The sequence below is a fragment of the Heterodontus francisci genome, chromosome 20 (genome assembly GCF_036365525.1).
Source record: "Heterodontus francisci isolate sHetFra1 chromosome 20, sHetFra1.hap1, whole genome shotgun sequence".
Taxonomy (NCBI): Eukaryota; Metazoa; Chordata; class Chondrichthyes; order Heterodontiformes; family Heterodontidae; genus Heterodontus; species Heterodontus francisci.
In genome coordinates, this window is record NC_090390.1 from 77,376,264 (window position 1) to 77,398,283 (window position 22,020).

Below are 22,020 nucleotides of genomic sequence, written 5' to 3' on the forward strand. Positions count from 1 at the left end.
TATACTGTATGAGAAGAAAGTGCTGATTGGTTGGCAGGGGAACTCTGGTAGAGGTGTTGCCATGGAGAATGCACCAGTCGCCGTAAACTGGTTTTCCCTTAAATTGGTATTTTTGTAGATTGTCCTGATGAGTGCAGGACGAAAAGCTTCAAGAACATGTCTCCATTTTCAGCAATACTCAAATTATATTTTTCCTTTTTCTCTGCTGCTACACCTGCCCAAATTTTTAATTTTATTTGTGTGTAAGCTGTTTAATTCAGAACTAGTATACAGTACCCTCCTCCGATTAAAGTGACAATTTTGCTTTATTTTTTAACCTGTCAATAAATCTATCTTTTGTCAATAACTGCTAACAACCGAAATAGTAATATTCCTTTCTTTAAATGGTAGCTATACTTTATTGGCATTGTCTTTGTTTCCACTCGTTGCACACCTTATAGCAGCTAAGAAAACTGGGAGCAAGCCCGCCACTGCCTATTCCTTCTGACCAATTGCCTCCCTAAACTAGCACAGTTCAGATGGAAACATTGTGGGGAATTACAGGAACCAGTCTGTGTTTATCATTTAGCAATGCATTATGTTGGATCTGAGCATCAATCATAAATTTTTGCTTTAAATGTTGGGAATTATTTTTATGATTTTATGAAGTAATACATCCAGATGAGTCCCTAAGTCAGTGAAAGAGTCTTGTATTAAATCTGCTGTTTAACATTTTTCCCTTGGACAAACTAGGTTGTTTTCATTGTATTTTTGAATGCGACCATAATTTGGATAAAATATTCACTTTTTATTTAGAAGTAGTACTCTTGGAGTGAAATACACTAAAGTGCAACAAATTTAATATGCAGCCAATAACTTTTCAGAGCCATTACTTTACAATGAATTGTTGTAATACAAGATACATTAGAACTTTTATGATTCCTATAACTGAAATACCCTGAATCATCTGACTGAAATGTAATTGTTGTGATTCATATGATCAGAAACATTTTTTGCTGCTTAATTTCTTTTGGCGTTTTCCCCCCTTGTAGGAAAGAGTGGACAAAGGCATAGAGACTGATGGCTCAAACCTCAGTGGCGTGAGTGCAAAATGTGCATGGGTGGATCTAAGCCGTCCCCCAGAAGATGAAGAAGATAGCAGGAGTATTTATCTTGAGATGCAGCCACGACGTTTGTCAGATAAAGGTAAACCTTGTGGTAGCATTGGGGCCTAGGCAGCTGAAGGCAGGGCTGCCAGTGGTAGAGTGATGAAAATCCAGGATGCTTAAGAGAACAGAATTGGAGGAGTGCAGAGATGTTGTAGGGCTGGAGGAGATTGCAGTGATAGGGAGGGCCAAGGCTAAGGAGGGATTTGAAAACAAGGATGCGAATTTTAAAATTGAGGTGTTGCTGGATTGTGAGCCAATGTAGGTTAGCGAGCACAGGGGTGATGGGTGAACAGGACTTGATGCAAGTTAGGATAAGGATGGCAGAGTTCTGGTTGATCAGAACTGCAAACCCCAACCACCACCAATATTAAGGACAAAGCTTCAGTACAGGATCCCATAATTACACCCTATATAGAGATATTCCACTGCATCCCCTGCCCCCAATCCCCCACTGCCATCTCCCAAAGAGCACTTCACAGCATTGCACACTGGGCAACAAACTCAATCTGCGATGCCAACATCCTCAACTTCCCAATGCCTGTGAAAGCGGCCAAAGTGGCACAAATCCCATAGTTGCCAATAGACAACTTAGCGCTTACATCACATTAAAGGTAACAAATCTCAAGCCAGTGGCAGAATAATACAGCTACCTAACAGAAAAGCCTCAAATCAAAGTGCCACACCCACAAAATACCACTTGAACTTAAAGACAGAAGTCAGACAACTGTGAATGTTCTGAGTCAGCCATCCAGGCTATGTGTATAGAGCTCTGTAGCACAACTCCCAAATGCAAGTCATTAAAACAACTGGGTTTCTGCTTCCTTGAAGGCAATGAACTGTAAGCTTAAATGGCCTATCAATTAGGGAGGGACTGGGATAAAGCCATCAATATTGACAACCGGGAGTGCTACGAACATACGAATTAGGAGCAGAAGTAGATCATTCAGCCCCTCTAGCCTGTTGCGCCATTCAGTTACATCATGGCTGATGTTTGTGTCTCAAATTCCACACTCCCCAATACCCCGCTAGCCTTTGATGCCCTTGCCTATCAAGAATCTGTCTACCCCCGTCTTAAAATTATGCAATGACCCTGCCTCCACCACCTTCTGAAGCAGAGAGTTCCAAAGTCGCACAATCCTCAGAGAAAAAATTTCTCCACATCTCTGTCCTAAAATGGAGACCACTAATTTTAAAACAGTGCCCCCCTAGTTCTGGACTCCTCCACAAGAGGAAACATCCTTTCCACATCCACCTTGTCAAGATCGTTCAGGATATTATATACTTCAATCAAGTCTCCCCTCACTCTTCTAAACTCCAGCGAATACAAGTCTAGTCTGTCCAACCTTTCATCATAAGACAACCCTCTCATTCCAGTTATCAATCTAGTAAACCTCCTCTGAATCGTCTCCAACGCATTCACATCCTTCCTCAAATAGGAGACCAAAACTGCACATAGTGTTCATGATGTGGTCTCACCACTGCCCTGTATAACTGAAGCATAGCATCTTTACTTTTGTTTTCAATTCCTCTCGTAATAAAGGATAGCATTCCATTAGCCTTCTTTATTACTTGCTGTACCTGTACACTAACCCCTAGGCCCCTCTGCACCTCGGAGTTCTGCAGTCATTCTCCGTTTAAGTAATGCTCTGCTTTTTTATTCTTCCTGCCAAAGTGAACTTCACATTTTCCCACATTATACTCCATCTGCCAGATTTTTGCCCACTCACTCAACCTGTCTATATCGGTTTGCAAGCTTCTTATGTCCTTTTCACAACATACTTTTCTACCTATCTTTGTGTCATCTGCAAATTTAGCTACCATGCCATCGCTCTCCTCATCTAAGTCATTGATATAAATTCTAAAAAGTTGAGGCCCCAGCACAGACCCCTACGGGTCTTTACTCGTTACATCCTGCCAGTCAGAAAAGGACCCATTTATGTGTACTCCCTGCTTTCTGCCAGCCAATCTTCTATCCATGCTAATATGTTACCCTCAACACCATGAGCTCCTACTTTGCGCAATAGCCTTTTATGTGGTACCTTGTCAAATGCCTTTTGGAAATCCAAGTACAGTATGTCAACAGGCTCCCCTTTAACCACGGCATATGTTACTCCTTCAAAGAAGTTCAATAAATTGGTTATTGAGTGCTGCAATAATATCTGTAACTTTAGCATTTTAGAAGTTGCAAAGAGCAACGGTTTATGGGGAAGAGTTATGTCCCTAAGCGACTCAGTTCACTACAGTGGAGGGTCATGCTTAGGTTCCAACAGTGACTTGATTGTAGGCCTAGTACATGTATCAAGTCAAACCTGCTCAATGTTTTGTTATGACCGAGGCGGGAGGAGTGCATTGTTTTCTCTCGTTCCATTTTTCCACAGGTCATAACATATATTTAAATGTTTACCCAGTTAATGATACGGTCAATCATAGACTCTCTTTTTATCTCAGAATAAAATACGCCAACCAGGTTTCTTTAATAAACAACAAAATTATCAGTTTATTATAAAACAAGACTTAACTGGTAATGGAGTAAAGCATTAACACAGTCTGAAATATGAAAGTTCCCTTTTTACTTTAGCCCCTCTCACGCACGCACACACACACACATGTACACACACACACACCCCGGTTAACTGAATAAAGATTTTTTTCTTTAGAGCTCTGTTACAAAACAAAAGACAAAAAATACTTTGGCCAAATACTTGCTAATTCCTGAAGAAAAACAGAGAAGATATGGAAAGATGTCAGCTGTCCTTTTTTGGTTTGGCGTCCCAGATACGTGTAGATGGCTGTCTCTGGGATCTTCCTAGAACAGTTCTTTTCTGGCGACGTTGAGGATCAGTTCGGCAGGCTTTCCAGAAGAGATGCAGCATCAGTTTCTCTATTTCTTACACTCGCTTCTCAAAGAGATGGAAAAGCTGGCAGACCTTTCAAAGAGGTGGAAAAAGGCAGAACTGGGTTTTGTCCTTGGCAGGTTGATTCTTAAACTCCTTTCAGAATACTGTCCAAACCCCAACTAACTGGCCAAAGCAAAACCAAAAACAATCTCAAGAGTCATGCTTCCTGACCCCTATAAATCTTGACCTGTCACTTCTCTGTAAACCTCTCCCCTTAGCCCAGAAGCCCCTACTGGATATTTATCTGAAGACAGGTGACTTCCAGTAAGTGTTGTTTACAAACCAAGTCCCCTCAGTATCCTTTCAGTGACCCCAGTGAAAGAAAATCCATGGAATCTTTTCAGTTTTCCCAAATAAAACAATGTCCATAATTCTAAAATACATGAGTCCTAAAAAAAAACTTAACAAAAAAATAGAAGCACCTTAATAACAGTTTTCATACTCTTCCCTCTTGCTATGACAAAATGGGAATGTATTGTTGCTAATTGCAGTCTGATTACTTCTCTCTCCCATGTGCCAAAATCGTTAGTCAATTCCTTGAATTTTTTTATTCAAGAAATGAGGTGCAGCATAACCTTAGTAGATTATGTTTAGTCTAAACATATACACAGCATACTCTTGTGCAATGATTAAAATCTCTTTCTAATCAGGACCTCTGATGACTACTTGAGGCAAGATCTTTTTCTAATTTCAGATACAGAACAGATCAAAGAGGTCTTGCGCAGGGGTCTTGAAATGAACACCAAGCCAATCTTGCCACCAATCAATTCCCAGAAACCACAACAACCGAATGGCATGAACCATGACCGAGCATCGTAAGTTCTTTTACAACTTGCATGAATTTCTTGTATGCAGTCCACAGTTATTGCAGATTGCATGAGTTTTTTTGGGTGGGGAGTGAGAGTGTGGTGCATTGCTAAAATTGTTGAAACCTCCCATTTGACATTCCTCAATCCTAATTCTGCTTAGTTTTTTCCCAAAACTTTGGTCCTTTAGAATAAAAAGTATTTCTACTTTTAAATTGATTTTACAGTGCAATATGCACTGTTGACAAAATTAGTAAAAGCTTCGGAAAGAGACAAATGTTAGATAAAGTAACTAAAGCTGGTTTAATGGTAAATTAGAGTGAAAAATTTGCCCTGTAAACAAGAGAAACACTAGGTGGGGAATGAAATCTAAATTCAATTTAAAACCATTTTAATTTACTTTTCTTAAAAATAGTATATACCATCATGATAACCTGATTCCCCATAAAAGGGGAATGCAATTATTTGAATTAGCACAATGCTCAGTGTTATAAAAGGCTATCTGTGTGCCTGTCAGAGACGGCTGGGAAGCAAGAATCCCTTCTTCAGCAACCTTATGAAGTTGAGACAGTTTTCCATAGGCTTCCATCTCCAGTTGTGATGATATTAGATAAGGAATTTAACACAAAAAAAATCTTCTCCCGGACTGCTTCGCTCGAGCAGTATTTAAACGATAAAATAGTAGAATAAGGTTAAACTAAAATACTCCAATAAGCATCGAGATAAAAGAATTGTATAGCTCATACAGAAGAACTCTTATGGTGAAATTATTTTCAGAACAAAGTTACTACCACATCTATTTGACTAGAGCATCATTGATAATTTATGATGGAGAGGTTGGTGTGTTGTTAGCTCAACTGCTCAACATGTTACACGTCACAATCAACATTGAGAGCAGGGAAACCGAGAGGCACCGGGGTGAGTATACAGGTAAGCTTTTAATTTAATTTAATTTAACTTAAATCAAACATAGCATCAAACGTCACAGGCAAGCAGGTAGGTGATTAGTTTGGGAATAAGCTACCTGTTTGGTGAGTATCTGGCAAGTGATTAAGGTCCATTCTAACGTTTAAAATAGTAAACGAACTAGTGGTAAGCTTAATAAAATATATTTTTAAAAAAAGGAAAATAAAATAAATAATTGAATAAAATAATTAAGTAGTTAATTAAAACACAGTAAGGATGGGAGGACAGGTGATGTGTCATGGCTGCAGCATGTGGGAGCTCCTGGATGCCAGTGTGATCCAGGGCAAACACATTTGCAGTAAGTGTTTGTGGCTCGAAGAGCTTCGGCTCAGAGTCATTGAACTGGAGTCCGAGCTGCAGATACTGCGACACATCGGGAGGGGGAAAGTTACCTGGACATTTTGTAGGATAGGGTCTTCTGATTTGGTCAGGGACAGGAGAGCATGGCTGCAGCTGAGGCAGGTAAGGAAACCCAGAGTGCAGGAGCCTCAGCCTTTGCGATTGTCCAACAGGTTTGAGGTTCTTTCAGCTTGTTTGGAAGAGAGTGGGGGCTGCAGGGTGGATGAGCAACCTGACCATGGCACCATGGTACAGGAAGCCATTCAAGTGGAGGGAGAAGGAAGGGATGTAGTAGTAGTAGGGGACAGTATAGTTAGCGGGATTGACACTGTTCTCTGCAGCAAAGAGCGAGAGTCCAGGCAGCTGTTGTGCCTGTCCGGTGCCAGGGTTCGGGACGTCTGCTCAGGGCTGGAGAGGAGCTTGCAGTGGGGTGGGGGGAGAGGATCCAGTCGTCGTGGTCCATGTAGGTACCAACAACATAACCAGGACAAGGAAAGAGGCTCTGCATAGTCAGTATGAGGAACTAGGTGCCAAATTAATAAGCAGAACCTCAAAGGTAATGATCTCTGGATTACCACCTGAGCTACGTGCAAATTGGCATAGGGCAAATAAGATTAGAGAAATTAATGCATGGCTCAAAGACTGGTGTGGTAGAAGTGGGTTCCGGTTCGTGGGGCACTGGCACCAGTACTGGGGAAAGTGGTGGCTGTACTGTTGGGACAGTCTACACCTGAACTGTGCTGGGGCTGCTGTTCTAGTGAGCCACATAAATAGGGAAATGGAGAGGGTTTTAAACTGAATAGTAGGGGGCAAGGGATCAAATTTGGGAAGATGTGGTAAATCGAGGATAGAGATACGGCAAGAGAGAAAGGTATTAATATGGGAAATGATAGACTGTGACAGGAAGGGACAGAGTGTACAAATCTAAGAGTAAATCAACAGCTAAGGCTCGAGGTTACAAAAATAATAAAAGGACAAAACTAAATGCACGTAGCATTCGAAACAAAACAGATGAGCTGAGAGTGCAAATAGAAATAAATAGGTACGATCTGATAGCCATTACAGAGACATGGCTGCAGGACGAAATAGACTGAGACCTGAATATTGAAGGGTACATGGCATTTAGGAAGGACAGGAAGCTAGGAAAAGGTGGAGGGGTAGCTCTGTTAATTAATGATGGAATTAGCACAATAGAGAGAGATGACGTAAGTTCAGGAGACCAGCATGTAGAAGCAGTTTGGGTAGAGATGAGAAATGATAAAGGCAAGAAGTCACTAGTGGGAGTGGTGTACAGGCCACCTAACATTAACCACACTGTAGGACAGGGTATAAAGGAAGAAATAAAGCAGCTTATCAGAAAGGAACAGTGATAATTATGGGGGATTTTAACCTACATATCGATTGGAAAAATCAGTTGGGCAAAGGTAGCCTAGATGAGTATATAGAATGTTTTCAGGATAATTTCTTGGAACAATATGCTCTGCAACCAACCAAGAGAGCAGGCTATACTAGATCTGGTATTGTGCAATGCAATAGGATTAAAATAATGACCTCATAGTTAAGGCGCCCCTAGGTAGCAGCGATCATAATATGATTGAATTTTACATTCAGTTTGAGGGAGAGAAGAGTGGGTCCAAGACTAGTATTTTAAATTTAAGGGCAATTATGAGGACATGAAAGCAGAGCTAGCTAAAGTGAACTGGCAAATCTGGTTAAGGGATAGGTCAATACAGATGCAGCAGCTGACATTTAAGGGGATATTTCAGAGTACACAGAATAGATACATTTCAACGAGAAAGAAAAATTTCAAGGGTGGGACCTGCAATCCATGGTTAACTAAAACAGTTAAAGACAGTATCATACTTAAAGAAAAAGCCTATAATTGCGCAAAGGTGGGAAGCTGGTCAGAAGATTGGACAGAATATAAAAAACATTAAAGAATGACTAAAAGATTGATAAGGAAGGGAAAATTAGAGTACATGAGAAGGCTAGCAAGAAATATAAATTCAGATAGTAGGAGTTTCTATACATCTTTCAAGAAAAAAAGAGTTAACAAAGTGAGCGTTAGTCGTATAGAAAGTCAGTCTGGGGAATTAATAATGGATAATAAGGAGATGGCAGATGAATTGAACAGATATTTTGCATCGGTCTTCACCATTGAGGATACAAGTACATATGGACATATGAATTAGGAGCAGGAATAGGCCACTCGGCCCTTCGAGCCTGCTCCGCCATTCAATAAGTTCATGGCTGAACTGAATACTCCACATTTCCACCTACCCCCAATAACCTTCCACCCCGTTGCTTAACAAGAATCTATCTACTTCTGCCTTAAAAATTTTCAAAGACTCTGCTTCCACCGCCTTTTGAGGAAGAGAATTCCAAAGACTCCCACCCGATGAGAGAAAAAAATTTCTCCTCATCTTTGGCTTAAATGGGCAACCCCTTATTTTTAAACAGTGACCCCTAGTTCTAGATTCTCCCACAAGGGGAAACATCCTTTCCACATCCACCCTGTCAAGAACCCTCAGGATCTTGTATGGTTCAATCAAGTTGCTTCTTACTCTTCTAAATTCCAGCAGGTACAAGCCTAGCCTGTCCAGTCTTTCCTCGTAAGACAGCCCTCCCATTCCAGGTACTAGTCTAGTAAACCTCTGTTCTCCAACGCTTTTACATACTTCCTTAAATAAGGTGACCAGTACTGTGCACAGTACTCCAGATGTGGTCTCACCAATGCCTTGTTTAGCTGAAGCATAACCTTCCTATTTTTGTATTCAATTCCCCTCATGGTAAACAATAACGTTCTATTAGCTTTCCTAATTACGTGCTGTACCTGCATTAAAATTCTCAATCTTATAAGCAACTTGGACAAGATGTTTCTTTGGAGGGAAGGGAATAAAAATAAGCAAGCAAATTAATCCTTGTTATATATCTTAGCAGCTAGTTCTCATTACATTGTCAGCTTCAGGTTGTTTGGTCTCGATCTGAATTCGTACTTTCAAAAGGAGTCTGGTCCAAACACACTTTTTTCTTCAGTTTTATTTCAATGTTGGCATTTAAAGGACTGAAGATTCAATCCATGGTCAGGCAGGTTTAAGCACATTATTGGATTAATTTCTGCTTGGGCTTTATTCTACTATTGGGTTAAACTATGTGAACAGAGTTTTACTGTTGCAAGGGTGGTTATTTATTCAATTATATAGTAAATTTAATTAGGGCACCAGACATGTTTCACTGTGTCTTGAATTTGCACTTTACACCTTTCACAACATTCAGACATCCCAAAGCACTTCAAAGCCAAGAAGTACTTTTTGAAATGTAGTGTATGGAAGCAGGGCAACTACTTTACCCTCAGCAAAGTCCCACAAATAAATAATCAGATAATTGTTTTACTGATGTTTGCTGATACATGTTGGCTAAGACACTGGAAGAAATCTCTCCAAGTAATGTCATTGGATGTTTTACATCCACCTGAGAGGTGTGGGATAAGTTATGGGCAGCAGAGTTTTGGATGAGCTGATCTACAAAGGGTAGAGAATGGGAGGTTGGTCAGGAGAACTTTGGAATAGTTGATTCTGGAGGTGACAAAGGCATGGATAAAGGTTTCAACAGCAGATGGGCTAAGGTATGTGCAGAATTGGGTGTTATGCATGTTGAAGTAGGTAGATTTTCTGATGAAGAGGCTATGTGGTTGGAATCTCTGCTCAGGGTTGAATAGGATGCCAACGTGCAAACAGTCTGGTTCAACCTAGGACGTTGGCTGGGGAGGAGGATGGAATCCACAGCAAAGGTACGGACTTTATGGAGGGAGCTGAAAATGATAGTTACCATTGTTCCCAATGTTCATTTGAAGGAACTTACGGCACATCTAAGGCTGTATGTTGGACAGACAGTCTGACAGCACAGAGCCAGTGAGGTTGTTGAGAGAGATGGTGAAGAGGTAGAGCAGGGTTTTGTCAGCACATGTATAGAAGCTGGCCCTAGGAACATCCTCTGAATGTGGTGCAATAGCCCTTCTTGATCTTTCCTGTTGACTAAGGAAAGAAAGAAAGAAACTACTTTTATTTCTTTAGCACTTTTAATCTCAGGACATCCCAAAGCATTTTACACCAAATAGCAAAATTTTGAAGTACAGTCGCTATTCTAATGGGAACTGCAGTTGGTAATTTTTGCACACCAAAGTCCTGCAAACATTAATGCTGTAACTGGCCAGATAATCATTTTTAGTAATGTTGGTTGAGGGATAAATGCTCTTCCTCAAATAGTGCTTGGGATCTTTTCTGTCCAACTGAGAGAGCAGATAGGGGCTCAGTTTAAAGCCCCATCCAACAGACATGGACCTTGAACCCATGACCTTCTGACTCAGTTGAAAGTGCTACAACTGAGTCAAGACTGACACTGTAAGCTGGACAGTCTCTTCCAATGCCTCTTCTCTATTGGGCTCAACTGAATGATGATGGGGGCCATATAGGAGATGGAGGGGGGAAGACCCCAGACTGGGAGAGAGTATGGATTTCTTTGGAGAGAAGGACATTAAAGATGGACATGACAGAATGGGTCAGTACATCGGCTGCATCATTATCATGGCAAAAAGAGAGTCAAAGATTGTGTGTTTGAAAATGTAATTGCAAGTGACTGGCAAGAGTGTTTTTCCAGACAACACAGAGGAAGGTGAGGTTAAAAGAGATTAGGAGGAAATGAGCTGTGAGGGATAAAAGCAAGTATATGGGGATGGTCTTGTGATCAAAGTGATGGGAGTAGAGAGTCTCCAGGAAATACAATGGACATGAATAGGAGAATTTATATGGAGTGAGAGAATTACTGCAAATTCAGATGAGACTGAAATCACTGAGGATGAGGAGCTGCTGAGTGCAGAGGCTGAGGGGGCTTCGAGGAGGCCAGGAGATAGAGAAAGAAGATTTTAAAGGAGAAGTGGAACAAGGTGAGCTGCTCCAAGGAGGAGAAAGTGCCAGAGGAATAGGATGAGGAACCAAGTTATGACTTGAGGGCCGTATCGTCACTATGGCAGTTTGGGCAATGTTTGTGGCGAAAAGTATTGCCAGGTGAGGAGACTCATTGCACAATACTAGATCTAAAATAGCGTGTTCCCCAGCTGGTTCCTTGATATACTGATCTAGAAAACTGTCTTGAATGCATTCCATTAACCTGTCCTCCACACTATTACTGCAAATTTGGGTTACATAAGTAGGACAGAGATTTAAGTGAGACCTTGCCAGGCGACATTATGAAATAAAGATAGCATCTGAGGCCATGTGGTTTGAGGTGTGGATAGCGCGTGGCATCAGGTTTGAGCATCCATAAACCCATGACCACGTTGATCAGTTGTCTGGGGAGAAGGGAATGGATCCAGGAGCAGTGATGTATCAGCTGGCTTGCCAGCAGAGGTTGTCCAGTGGAATCATAAGAAGTAGGAGAAGGAGTAGGGCATTTGGCCCCTCGACCCTGCTTCCCCATTCAATAAGATCATGGCTGTTCTGATTGTGGCCTTAACTCCACTTTCCTGCCTGCCCCCCATAACCTTTTACTCCCTTAGAGATCAAAAATCTGTTTAACTCAGCCTTGAATATATTCAATAACCCAGCCTCCACTGCTGTCTGGGGTAGGGAATACCAAAGATTAATGACCCTCTGAGAGAAGAAATTCCTCTTCATCTCCATCTTAAATGGAAGATCCCTTATTTTGAAACTGTGTCCCCTAGTTCTAGATTCCATCACGAGGGGAAACATCCACTCAGCATCTACCCTGTCAAGCCCCCCTCAGAATCTTGCATGTTTCAATTAGATCACCTCTCATTCCTCTAAACTTCAATGAGTCTCGGCCCAACCTGCTCAACCTTTCCTCATAAGACAACAACTTCATCCCAGGAATTAACCTAGTGAACCTTCTATCCTTGAAAGTGGATAAATCACCAGCGTCAGATGGATTGTATTCCAGGCTGTTACAGGAAGCCAGGGAGGAAATCACAGATGCTCTGAGGATCATTTTCAAATCCTCACTAGATATGGGCGAGGTACCAGAGGTTTGGAGGTCTGCGAATGTTGTACCATTGTTGAAAAAGGGTGCGAGGGATAGGCCAAATAATTATAGGCCAGTCAGTCTGACCTCGGTGGTGGGCAAATTATTAGAATCAATTCTGAGAGATAGGATAAACTGTCACTTAGAAAGGCACGGATTAATCAGGGATAGTCAGCATGGATCTGTTCAGGGAAGGTCGTGTCTTACTAACTTAATTGAGTTTTTTAAGGAAGTAACAAGGAGGATTGATGAAGGTGGTGCAGTGAAAGTTGTCGACATGGATTTTCGTAAGGCATTTGACAAAGTCCCACATGGCAGACTGATCAGAAAAGTAAAAGCTCATGGGATTCAGGGGAATGTGGCGCGTTGGATCGAGAATTGGCTCAGTGATGGAAAACAAAGGGTAACGGCTAACAGATGTTTTTACGAATGGAAGGCAGTTTCCAGTGGCGTTCCACAGGGTTCAGTGTTGGGTCCCTTGCTCTTTGTGGTATATATTAATAATTTGGACTTAAATGTGGGAGGCATGATTGGGAAATTTGCAGCTGACACAAAAATTGGCTATGTAGTTGATAGTGAAGAGGATAGCAGTAGACTCCAGAATGATGTCAATGGTTTGGTTGAGTGGTTGGAAAAGTGGCAAATGGAATTCAATCCGCAGAAGTGTGAGGTAATGCATGTGGGGAGGGCAAACAAAGCAAGGGAATACACAATAAATGGGAGGATATTGAGAGGGGTAGAAGAAGTGAGAGACCTTGGAGTGCATGTCCACAAGTCCCTGAAGGTGGCAGGACAGGCAGATAAAGTGGTGAAGAAGGCATATGGAATACTTTCCTTTATTGGCCGAGGTATAGAGGACAAAAGCAGGGATGTAGCGGTGGAACTGTATAAAACGCTGGTTAGGCCACAGCTGGAGTATTGTGTACACCACATTACAGGAAGGAAATAATTGCTCTGGAGAGAGCACAGAGGAAATTTATGAGAATGTTGCCAAGGCTTGAAAATGACTGCTATGAGGAAAGATTGGATAGGCTAGGGCTGTTTTCCTTAGAACAGAGGAGGCTGAGAGGTGTCTTAATTGAGGTGTACAAAATTACGAGGGGCCTAGATAGAGTAGACAGGAAGGACCTGTTGCCCCTAGTGGAGACGTCAGTTCTCAGGGGGCTCAGATTTAAGGTGATTGATAGAAAGATTAGAGGGGACATGAGGAAAACGTTTTCACCCAGAGGGTGGTGGGTATCTATCTGGAATTCGCTGCCCAGATCAGTGGTGGAGGCAGTAACCCTCAACTCATTTAAAAGGTACCTAGACTTGCACCTGAAGTGCTGCAACCTGCAAGGCTACGGACCAGGTGCTGGAAGGTGGGGTTAAAATGGGAAGCTAATTTTTTCAGCCGGCGCAGACATGATGGGCTGAATGGCCTCTCTGTGCTGTAACTTTTCTATGGTTCTCTTAACTGCCTCTAATGCAAGTATATCCCTCAAATAAGGAGACCAAAACTGCACGTAGCACTAGGTGTGGTCTCACCAACGACCTGTACAGTTGTAGCAAGACTTCCCTACTTTTATACTCCATCCCCCTTGCAATAAAAGGCAACATCCCATTTGCCTTCCTAATTACTTGCCAGAATCGAGGGAATTTTACAACCAATGCATCCACCATCTCTGCAGCCACCTCTTTAAAGATCCTAGGCTGCAGGCCATCAGGTCCAGGGTTCTTGTCAGCCTTTAGTCCCATTAATTTTCCTACCACAACTTTCTCAAGGACAGTTAGGAATGGGAAACAAGTGATGGCCTTGCCAGCGATGCTCACATCCCATGCAAGAATAAAAAACACTTTCTCTGATGATGGTGATTGTTTTAAGTTCCTCCCTCCCTTTTCCTGCTTGATTCCCTGGATATTTTTAGTGTCTTCTTCCATGAAGACACATACGAAATACTTGTTCAAAGTCTCTGCCATTTCCTTGTTTCCCATTAGTAATTCCCTAGTCTCATCCTGTAAGAGACCGATGTTTACCATAGCTACTCTTGCCCTTTTTCTATACTTGTGGAAGCTCTGACTGTCTGTTTTTGTATTTCTTGCTAGTTTACTCTCAGATTCTAATTTCTCCCTTTTTTCATCATCTTTTGCTGGTTTCTGAAATGTTCCCAATCTTCTGGCCTACCACTAATCTTTGGAGCATTGTATGCCCTTACTTTCAATTTGATACTATCCTTATCTTCCTTAGTTAGCCGCAGATGTTGCAGCCTTCTCGTAGAGTCTTTATTTCTCAGTGGTGTACATCTTTGAGAGTTATGAAATATCTCCTTAAATGTCTGCCACTGCTTATCTACTGTATTACCTTTTAACCTATTTTCCCAGCCAATTGTAACCAACTCTGTCTTCATAATTTTGTAATTGCCTTTATTTAAGTTTAAGGCACTAGTTTCAGACCCAAGTTTCTCACCTTCAAACTGAATGTGAAATTCTATCGTGTTATGATCACTCTTGCCTAGAGGATCTTTTACAATGAGGTCATTAATTAATCCTGTTTCATTACCAGGTCTAAAATAGCCTGTTGCCTGGTTGGTTCCAGAATGTCATGTTCCAAGAAACTGTCCTGAATACACTCTGAAGTACTCATCCTCAAGGCTACCTTTGCTAATTTGATTTGTCCAATCGATATGATGATTAAAACGCCCGCGATTATTGCTGTACCTGGCTTACAAGCCTCCATTATTTCTGATTTATACTTTGTCCTACAGTGTGGCTACTGTTAGGGCACTATAAACTACTCCCACCAGTGACTTATTTTCCCTTGCTATTTCTTATCTCCACCCAAACTGATTGAGTCGAGATCATTTCTCACTACAATACTGGTCTCATCCTTTATTAACAGAGCTGTCCCACCTTCTTTTGCTTTCTTCCGATCCTTCCCAAATATCAAATACCCTTGAATATTCAGTTCCCAGCCTTGGTCACTCTGTCACACCTGTTTATTTTTATTTCTATTTGTACTATCAATTTATCCACCTTGTTATGAATGCTGTGTGTATTCAGATATAGAGCCTTTAATTCAGTCTTTTAAAATTTTTCCCTAGTCTGACCCTATTTGGTGATGCGTTCTTATGTTTGCATGCTCTGTCCCTTCCTGTCACATTCTGGTTATCATTACCCATATCACTACCCTGTACTATTACCTTGTCCTTTCTCATTAACTTTCTAAATCACCCCTCACGTGAACCCTGCCCCCTCCCCCCACCCCTCACTGTTTAATTTAAAGCCCTCTCTACAGTCCTCGTTATGCGATTCGCCAGGACGTTGGTCCCAGTGCATTTCAAATGAAGTCTAGAGGTGCAGCTCGCTCTCAGCAGGCCAGGGAGTGGAGAGTTGACAACAAGTCAGCTAAGGTTGATCCCTCCAGAATAGTGAATATCAGTAGTGTCCTTGGGTGTTGACACGCTTCAGCAGATATAGTAGACTAGTTGAGAAGCAGTCAGAGTGAATCCTGAATATTGAACTTAGTGGAGTATAGTATAAGTAGAAGTATAGGAAATGTAGAGGAGAAGCAAAAATGGGAATTAGAAAAGTTGAGAGGGTATGAAGAAAGACTGGAACCTGAAAAATAATAGATTTTGTATATGCATAACAAGTAAAAGAATAGTTAAGGGATTTGGTCAATTAATAAGAGGAAATCTTTTTAAGCTAAAGTTGAGGGGCTAAATTAATACATTAGCTCTGTTCTCACAAACAAATGGATTAGTAGGAACAAAAGGTGTTACAATCAGGTGAGAGGAGGGGGCGAAGGGCTCCCCTCTTGTCCATCTCCTTGTTTGACCGCACCAGGGTTAATTTCTTTTAAACAGTGGATATGCTTACCAATTCAGTGAGTGTTTACCCCTTAATGTGCAATGCTCATAAAAGAACAAATTGGACAGGTTTTCTTGAGTTTAAACAAGAAGTTAGTTTAGACTTGCAGGTTGATAGGTAAATTGGCCATTATAAATTGTCACTAGTATAGGTAGGTGGTAGGGAAATATAGGGACAGGTGGGGATGTTTGGTAGGAATATGGGATTAGCGTAGGATTAGTATAGATGGGTGGTTAATGTTCGGCACAGAATCGGTGGGCCGAAGGGCCTGTTTCAGTGCTGTATCTCTAATCTAATCTAATCTAATCTTTATCGTACTTAAAAACAAAACCGGATCCAAGTAAAATAATAAATTACGCTTCAACTTTCACACATGAGAGTCAAACACACGCACACAAATACACTCAAATAAGTTAGAGTGGAGAAGAATAGATTGGTAGGGTTGGAGTCCAGAACAATAAAAAAAAGAAGGGTATACAGTCTATGGAGTCTGGTAATTCAGTTGTCTTCTGGCAACATTCGTGGGGGAGGGTGGGTTCTGAAGTTTCTGGCTGGTAGATGTGGCCGAGTGGTTTCGGGCTTTCTTGGAGACAGTGTTGCAATTGTTTTTCTTCCCAGGGTCTCTGTCTGCACTAGTGATAGGCTTGGCTGAATTGAGCCAGCAGCCAGGGTTCGAACTTGCAAGGTCGCCTAGAGAGAGAGAGAGACTCCACTTGGGTCCTTCACTGGTCAATCTCGGGTGCTTGTTTGTAGAGAGAAAGAGCAGCTAGTGTCACACAGCTGGAGAGTCTGTCACATGATAGCCCAGTGTATTCTTTCTTTTGCAATTTAATTAGGCCAGGTCTAAGAATTCCAATCTCTCTCAGGGTCCCATTGCTTCAGTGATTACCCTTTGAGTGGTCCGTCTCCACTAGTGTTAATGTTCCAAGATTGCCTTTAATGTCTTGTTAATGAAGGCAAGGCAGGTAGCCATTCAAAATTCTCAGGCCATTGTTCTGGTTGGAGATTTACTAGACCTAGGTCTCCACCTCGATACGTTGGAAAATAGGATATTTAGTTGCAAATTGTAGAGGCCATTTTAGTTGCTAGCAGTGATCTTTTATCGGTTCTTTGTCTCTTATTTTTTTGAAAGTTTAATTCAGGTTTCCAACCTATGGATTTAAAAAAGTCGTCATTCGGCATGGCACGTGTTCATGACAAAGTGTATCAGGAGAAGTAGAATTGGATGTGAATCGAAGTGATGCTAGATTTTATGAATGGGGGATAAAGAAAAGAGGTAATGCTAACCTATATAAATCCTTGATTAGCCCTGAACATGGCGGCCGTACTTCAGGAAAGATCATCGAATCATAGAAGGTTTATGACACAGAAAGAGGCCACTTGGCCCACGTGTCTGTGCCAACCGAAAAACATTCCACCCATTCTAATGCCACCTTCCAGCATTTGGTCCATAGCCCTGCAGATTATGGCACTTGAGGTGCATATCCCGACGACTTTTGAATGAGTTGAGGGTTTCTGCCTCAACTACCCTTTCAGGCAGTGAGTTCCAGACCCCCACCTCCCTCTGGGTGAAAAATCTTTTCCTCGTCTCCCCTTTAATCTTTCTACCTATCACTTTAAATCTTTGCCCCCTTGTCACTGACCTCTCTGCTAAGGTAAGTAGGCCCTTCACCTCCACTGTATCCAGGCCCCTCAAAATTTTGTACATTTCAATCAGATCTCCCCTCAGCCTTCTCTGTTCCAAGGAGAACAAACCCAGCCTATCCAATCTTTCCTCATAGCTGCATTTTTCCAGTCCTGGCAACATCCTCGTAAATCTCCTCTGTACCCTCTCTCGTGCAATTACATCATTTCTGTAACGAGGTGACCAGAACTCAAGTTGTAGCCTAAACAATGATTTATACAGTTCCAGCATAACCTCCCTGCTCTTATATTCTATACCTCAGCTAATAACGGAAAGGGTTCCATATATCTTCCTTAACCACCTTATTGACCTGTCTTGCTACCTTTAGGGATCTGTGGACATTTACTTCAAGGTCCCTCACTTCCTCTACACCTCTCAGTATTTTCCCGTTAATCGTGTGTTCCTTTGCCTTGTTTGACCTCCCCAAATGCTTCACCTCACACTTTTGCGAGTTGAATTCCATTTGCCACTTTTCTGCCCATCTGACCAGATCATCAATATCTTCCTGCAGCCTACAGCTATCCTCCTTGCTATCTACCGCACGGCCAATCTTTGTGTTGTCTGCAAACTTCTTGATCGTGCCCCCTATAGTTACATCCAAATCGTTAATATATACCGCAAAAAGCAGGGGACCCAGTACTGAGCCCTGTGGAATGCCACTGGAAACAGCCCTCCAGTCGCAAAAACAGCCTTCAACAATTACCCTTTGTTTCCTGCCACTGAGCCAATTTTGTATCCACCTTGCTGCATTTCCCTGGATCCCATGGGATTTTATTTTTTAACCAGTCTGTCATGTGAGATCTTGTCAAAAGCCTTGCTAAAATCCATGTAGACCACATCAACTGCACTATCTTCTATGTTACTTCCTCAAAAAATTTGATCAAGTTGGTCAGACAAGATCTTCCCTTAACAAATCCATGTACGTTTTAAAAGGCAGAAAGTCAATTGTTTCTTGTTCAATATGCCTTATCCCAAAATTGTCAAAACCGCATCCACTCATGCATTCGCTCGCGCGCGCGCGCGCACACACACACGAAGAAACTGATAGAGAAGGGAAAGCGGAAGGTGTTTTTTTTTAGTGGGGGAGAAAGGTTACGAGAAAACTGTTAAATTCTCTTGCGAACTCAAGTTCTAGACAGTTGCAGGCCTGAAATGATTGTAGATTTATTTCTATTTAAAGGTTCTGTTGAAGATGGTGGGTCACTTCCTGTTCTGTCTACTGTATAATGTAGATGTTGGAATTTTTCAGCAGAGCATGTGCTTTCTGCCTTTCTGGAATGCCAGTTGTTACAATTCTCTTCACCTTCTGGGTCAACCTCTCTCTCTGTCTCGCTCAGACTGTCTTTTTTTAAGATAAAGCTGTATCACTTCTTACTTCCTGTGAGAAAACATTCTGGTTTCTTCCCCGTGGTGATCACACAGTAGTCCAGGACATGGCTATTTCACAGCTCCTTTATTTTAGAAGACAATATTCAATTCTAGAATTTTTTAGGCTTGGTCTAAGATGGGTTTCATTAACACCTTTTAGCTTCAAAGATTTGTTCATTGTCTTTGTCAGACTGGACACAAAAGGCCAATCCCCTTTCTGTATGGCCATTTTGGACCATTTTTGCTTTTTAAAATCAACACTCATTTTTAAAAAAAACAAAGTCCATTTTTCATAAGTCTTCAGAATTAGTCTGTGAATGTTGTATCATTGCACTTCTGAAGTGTGTTGACAATTTGAAAAAGAAAAAATTAAAAGCAAAAGCCAGACAATGGGACTGAGAGTAGATCTTTGAGTGCTAGCACAGGCATAGTGGATTGAATGGTACCTTCTGTGCTGTAAAAACTAATGAGGTGGAGCATTACATGATCTAGTGTATATATTTTGGACACTCATTATTGAAATCTATTTTTATGTGGCCTTGTTACATAGCGTGCCACATGAGTTATAGGGCCACTTACATTGTATTAAATTAATTTTAATTAAATGTAGTGCACGGTGTGCACTGTGTTTCAGGCAGAAATACATTAAAAGAAAGAAAGACTTGCATTTATGAAGTGTCTTTCACACCCATAGGATGTCCAAAAGCACTTTAGTCAATGAAGTAATTTTGAAGTGCAGCCACTGTTGTGATGTACGTAATATGGCAGACAATTTGCACACAGCAAGTTACACAACTGCAATTTGACAATGGTACCTCCAACAGTGCAGCAGTCCCTCAGTACTGCACTGAAAACTCAACCTCTTCAGCACCCCTTGATCCCTTAACTACCTCTGTTCACCAAACCTCTTCTGCAAGAATTTTGTCCCACACTTATATTTGTTGGCTCTGTGCCCGCAGCATCTTCAATTAAAATCATCATCTTTAAATTCCTCCTTAGCCTTGCCTTACCCTATCTCTGCAACCTTGTGCAGCTCTATATCCCTCCCCCTCAAACATTCTGTTCCTCTGACTCTGGTCTCTTGTGCACTTCCTCCCACTGCCTTCACCACCACTATTGGCAGTAGAACTTTCAGTTGCCTGGGTCTTACTCTGTGAAATTTCCTACCTCTTTACTCTTTCTGAAAACCTTCTCAAAACCTCTTCCATTGACCAAGCTTTTAAACACTTCTCCTCATCTCTCCTTTTCTGGATTTACATGTATTTTCCTTATGCCTATCTGGGAAGCACTTTGGGGCATTGTTTTAAATTACCTGTACTGTATGACTGCAAGTTGTTGCTAGATTGTTGTAGGATGTTCTGGCTGTTATTTCATTACATTGATCTTATCTTTGGGGTAGAAGGCTGTCTGGAGCAGATGCTTGGTGAAGATCTTTCCTCAAGGGAGGAAGTTCAAGGGATAGGTCAGTCCTTATTACTCTTATAACTCCCCAGTGGCTACAAAGCAACATCAGCCAAGGAGTGGGAATAGATTACTTACCTGCTCTCTTAAAACTTTTCCATGGGAAACCTTTTCTAACAACAATTTTTTTGAAAAGTTATAACAAGATCTAACATGCCACTTTAAATTGTGATGCCCAAATAGTAAATCCCAAATAGAAATGCCTTTTGTAGACACTTACCATATGTATCTCATCAGGATAGAACCAGCTTCTCCTAGGTGCTTGTGAGCCACCAAGTTCCATATTGCTACTTTTTTCTAATCTTGAAGTGAGGGCCAGAGAATGCTACTGGGAGTTGCAGCTATTTGACTTTTCTGGTGATGAGAAACTATTCTATTGATAATCCTTGCATCAGACATCCTTTGAGATTAACTGTACCAAATAATGACATGTGGCCTCCAGGAATTCTTTTGAGAAGGCCTTAAGCTCATTTTGTATAGCCCCCACACAATTGTCCAAGAAAGGTGACATTTAACCCATTAGTTTGGGCAGAATCCATTTCCAGATCCTGATATGCAAGCTTTCTATGGTATTTCCTGTCCTTATCTACTCATTTAGGCAAGTGGAACAGTTGAGCTGTCTAAGGGTGCATGCTCCAAAATGTTTAATGTGTCCTCTTTGGGAAACTGTCTTAGGAAAACAATAACTATGGGAAGCATGTGGACTTAACGATGAACGAGTGTGACCTTGGGTAAGTTACCATATGATTACTGTGAGCTTAGTAAAAGAAAATACTTGTTTAAAAAATGCAAGAGTTGGTTAATCTGAAGTTCAAATAGCTTGAAGCACTTTCTAGTTTTTGAATTTTCATCAACTTGAGTATCTTTTATGCCCTGAAACAAATATTATCTGTGTAGCTGACTATAACTTGTCTGCAAGTAGTTAAAAGCTAGCAAAACAAATTTTGTAATAGTCAGTTTTGCCAGCCAGGTCGGAGCTCTTAAAATGTTGAGGTCATATTTTTCAAAGGGCTAATCAAATTAATTCTTTACATAGCTCCTTTCCTCTTAAATGTTTGCTCTTGTTTTCATAAGACTTTCAAATTTTAATTTTACATAGACTTTTGTTTTTAAAAAAAATACTTGCATGCCTTCTCTCAAAAGAGAAATTAAGTGATTGAGGAATTTAATACTTTTATTATTGTACTCCTTAGATGCTGGTTTTATTTTCCTAAAATATCTACCTTCTAGGAGATATTTGCTGTTAGTTACATTTCCCCAGTTATATGTAAATCCACCATATTGGATTTTCAGACTCACTAGAGTTGCTTTGTTAACGTCAGGCTTGGATGCTCTCTGATTTGTGATCTTTCTGGAATTGAATGTAGCTACTTGTTGACTGACTGGATAGCTTATTTTGGCTCAGTGATTCTGTCATGAGTTCAGAGATCAGAAATGGCTGGTGTCAATGGAACTGGGAGAAATTG

General features: G+C 41.2%; 1 protein-coding gene across 5 annotated transcripts in view; it reads left to right on the top strand.

Moving 5' to 3' along the window:
- sufu (suppressor of fused homolog (Drosophila)) overlaps window positions 1-22,020 on the top strand; it is a 225,435-nt gene that overhangs the window by 104,466 nt on the left and 98,949 nt on the right. For all 5 annotated transcript variants that reach the window (XM_068053060.1, XM_068053059.1, XM_068053062.1 and 2 more), the window contains exons 7-8: window positions 1,032-1,185; window positions 4,740-4,860. In XM_068053060.1, the coding sequence (XP_067909161.1) occupies window positions 1,032-1,185; window positions 4,740-4,860 (275 nt within the window). The remainder of the gene's footprint in view (window positions 1-1,031; window positions 1,186-4,739; window positions 4,861-22,020) is intronic.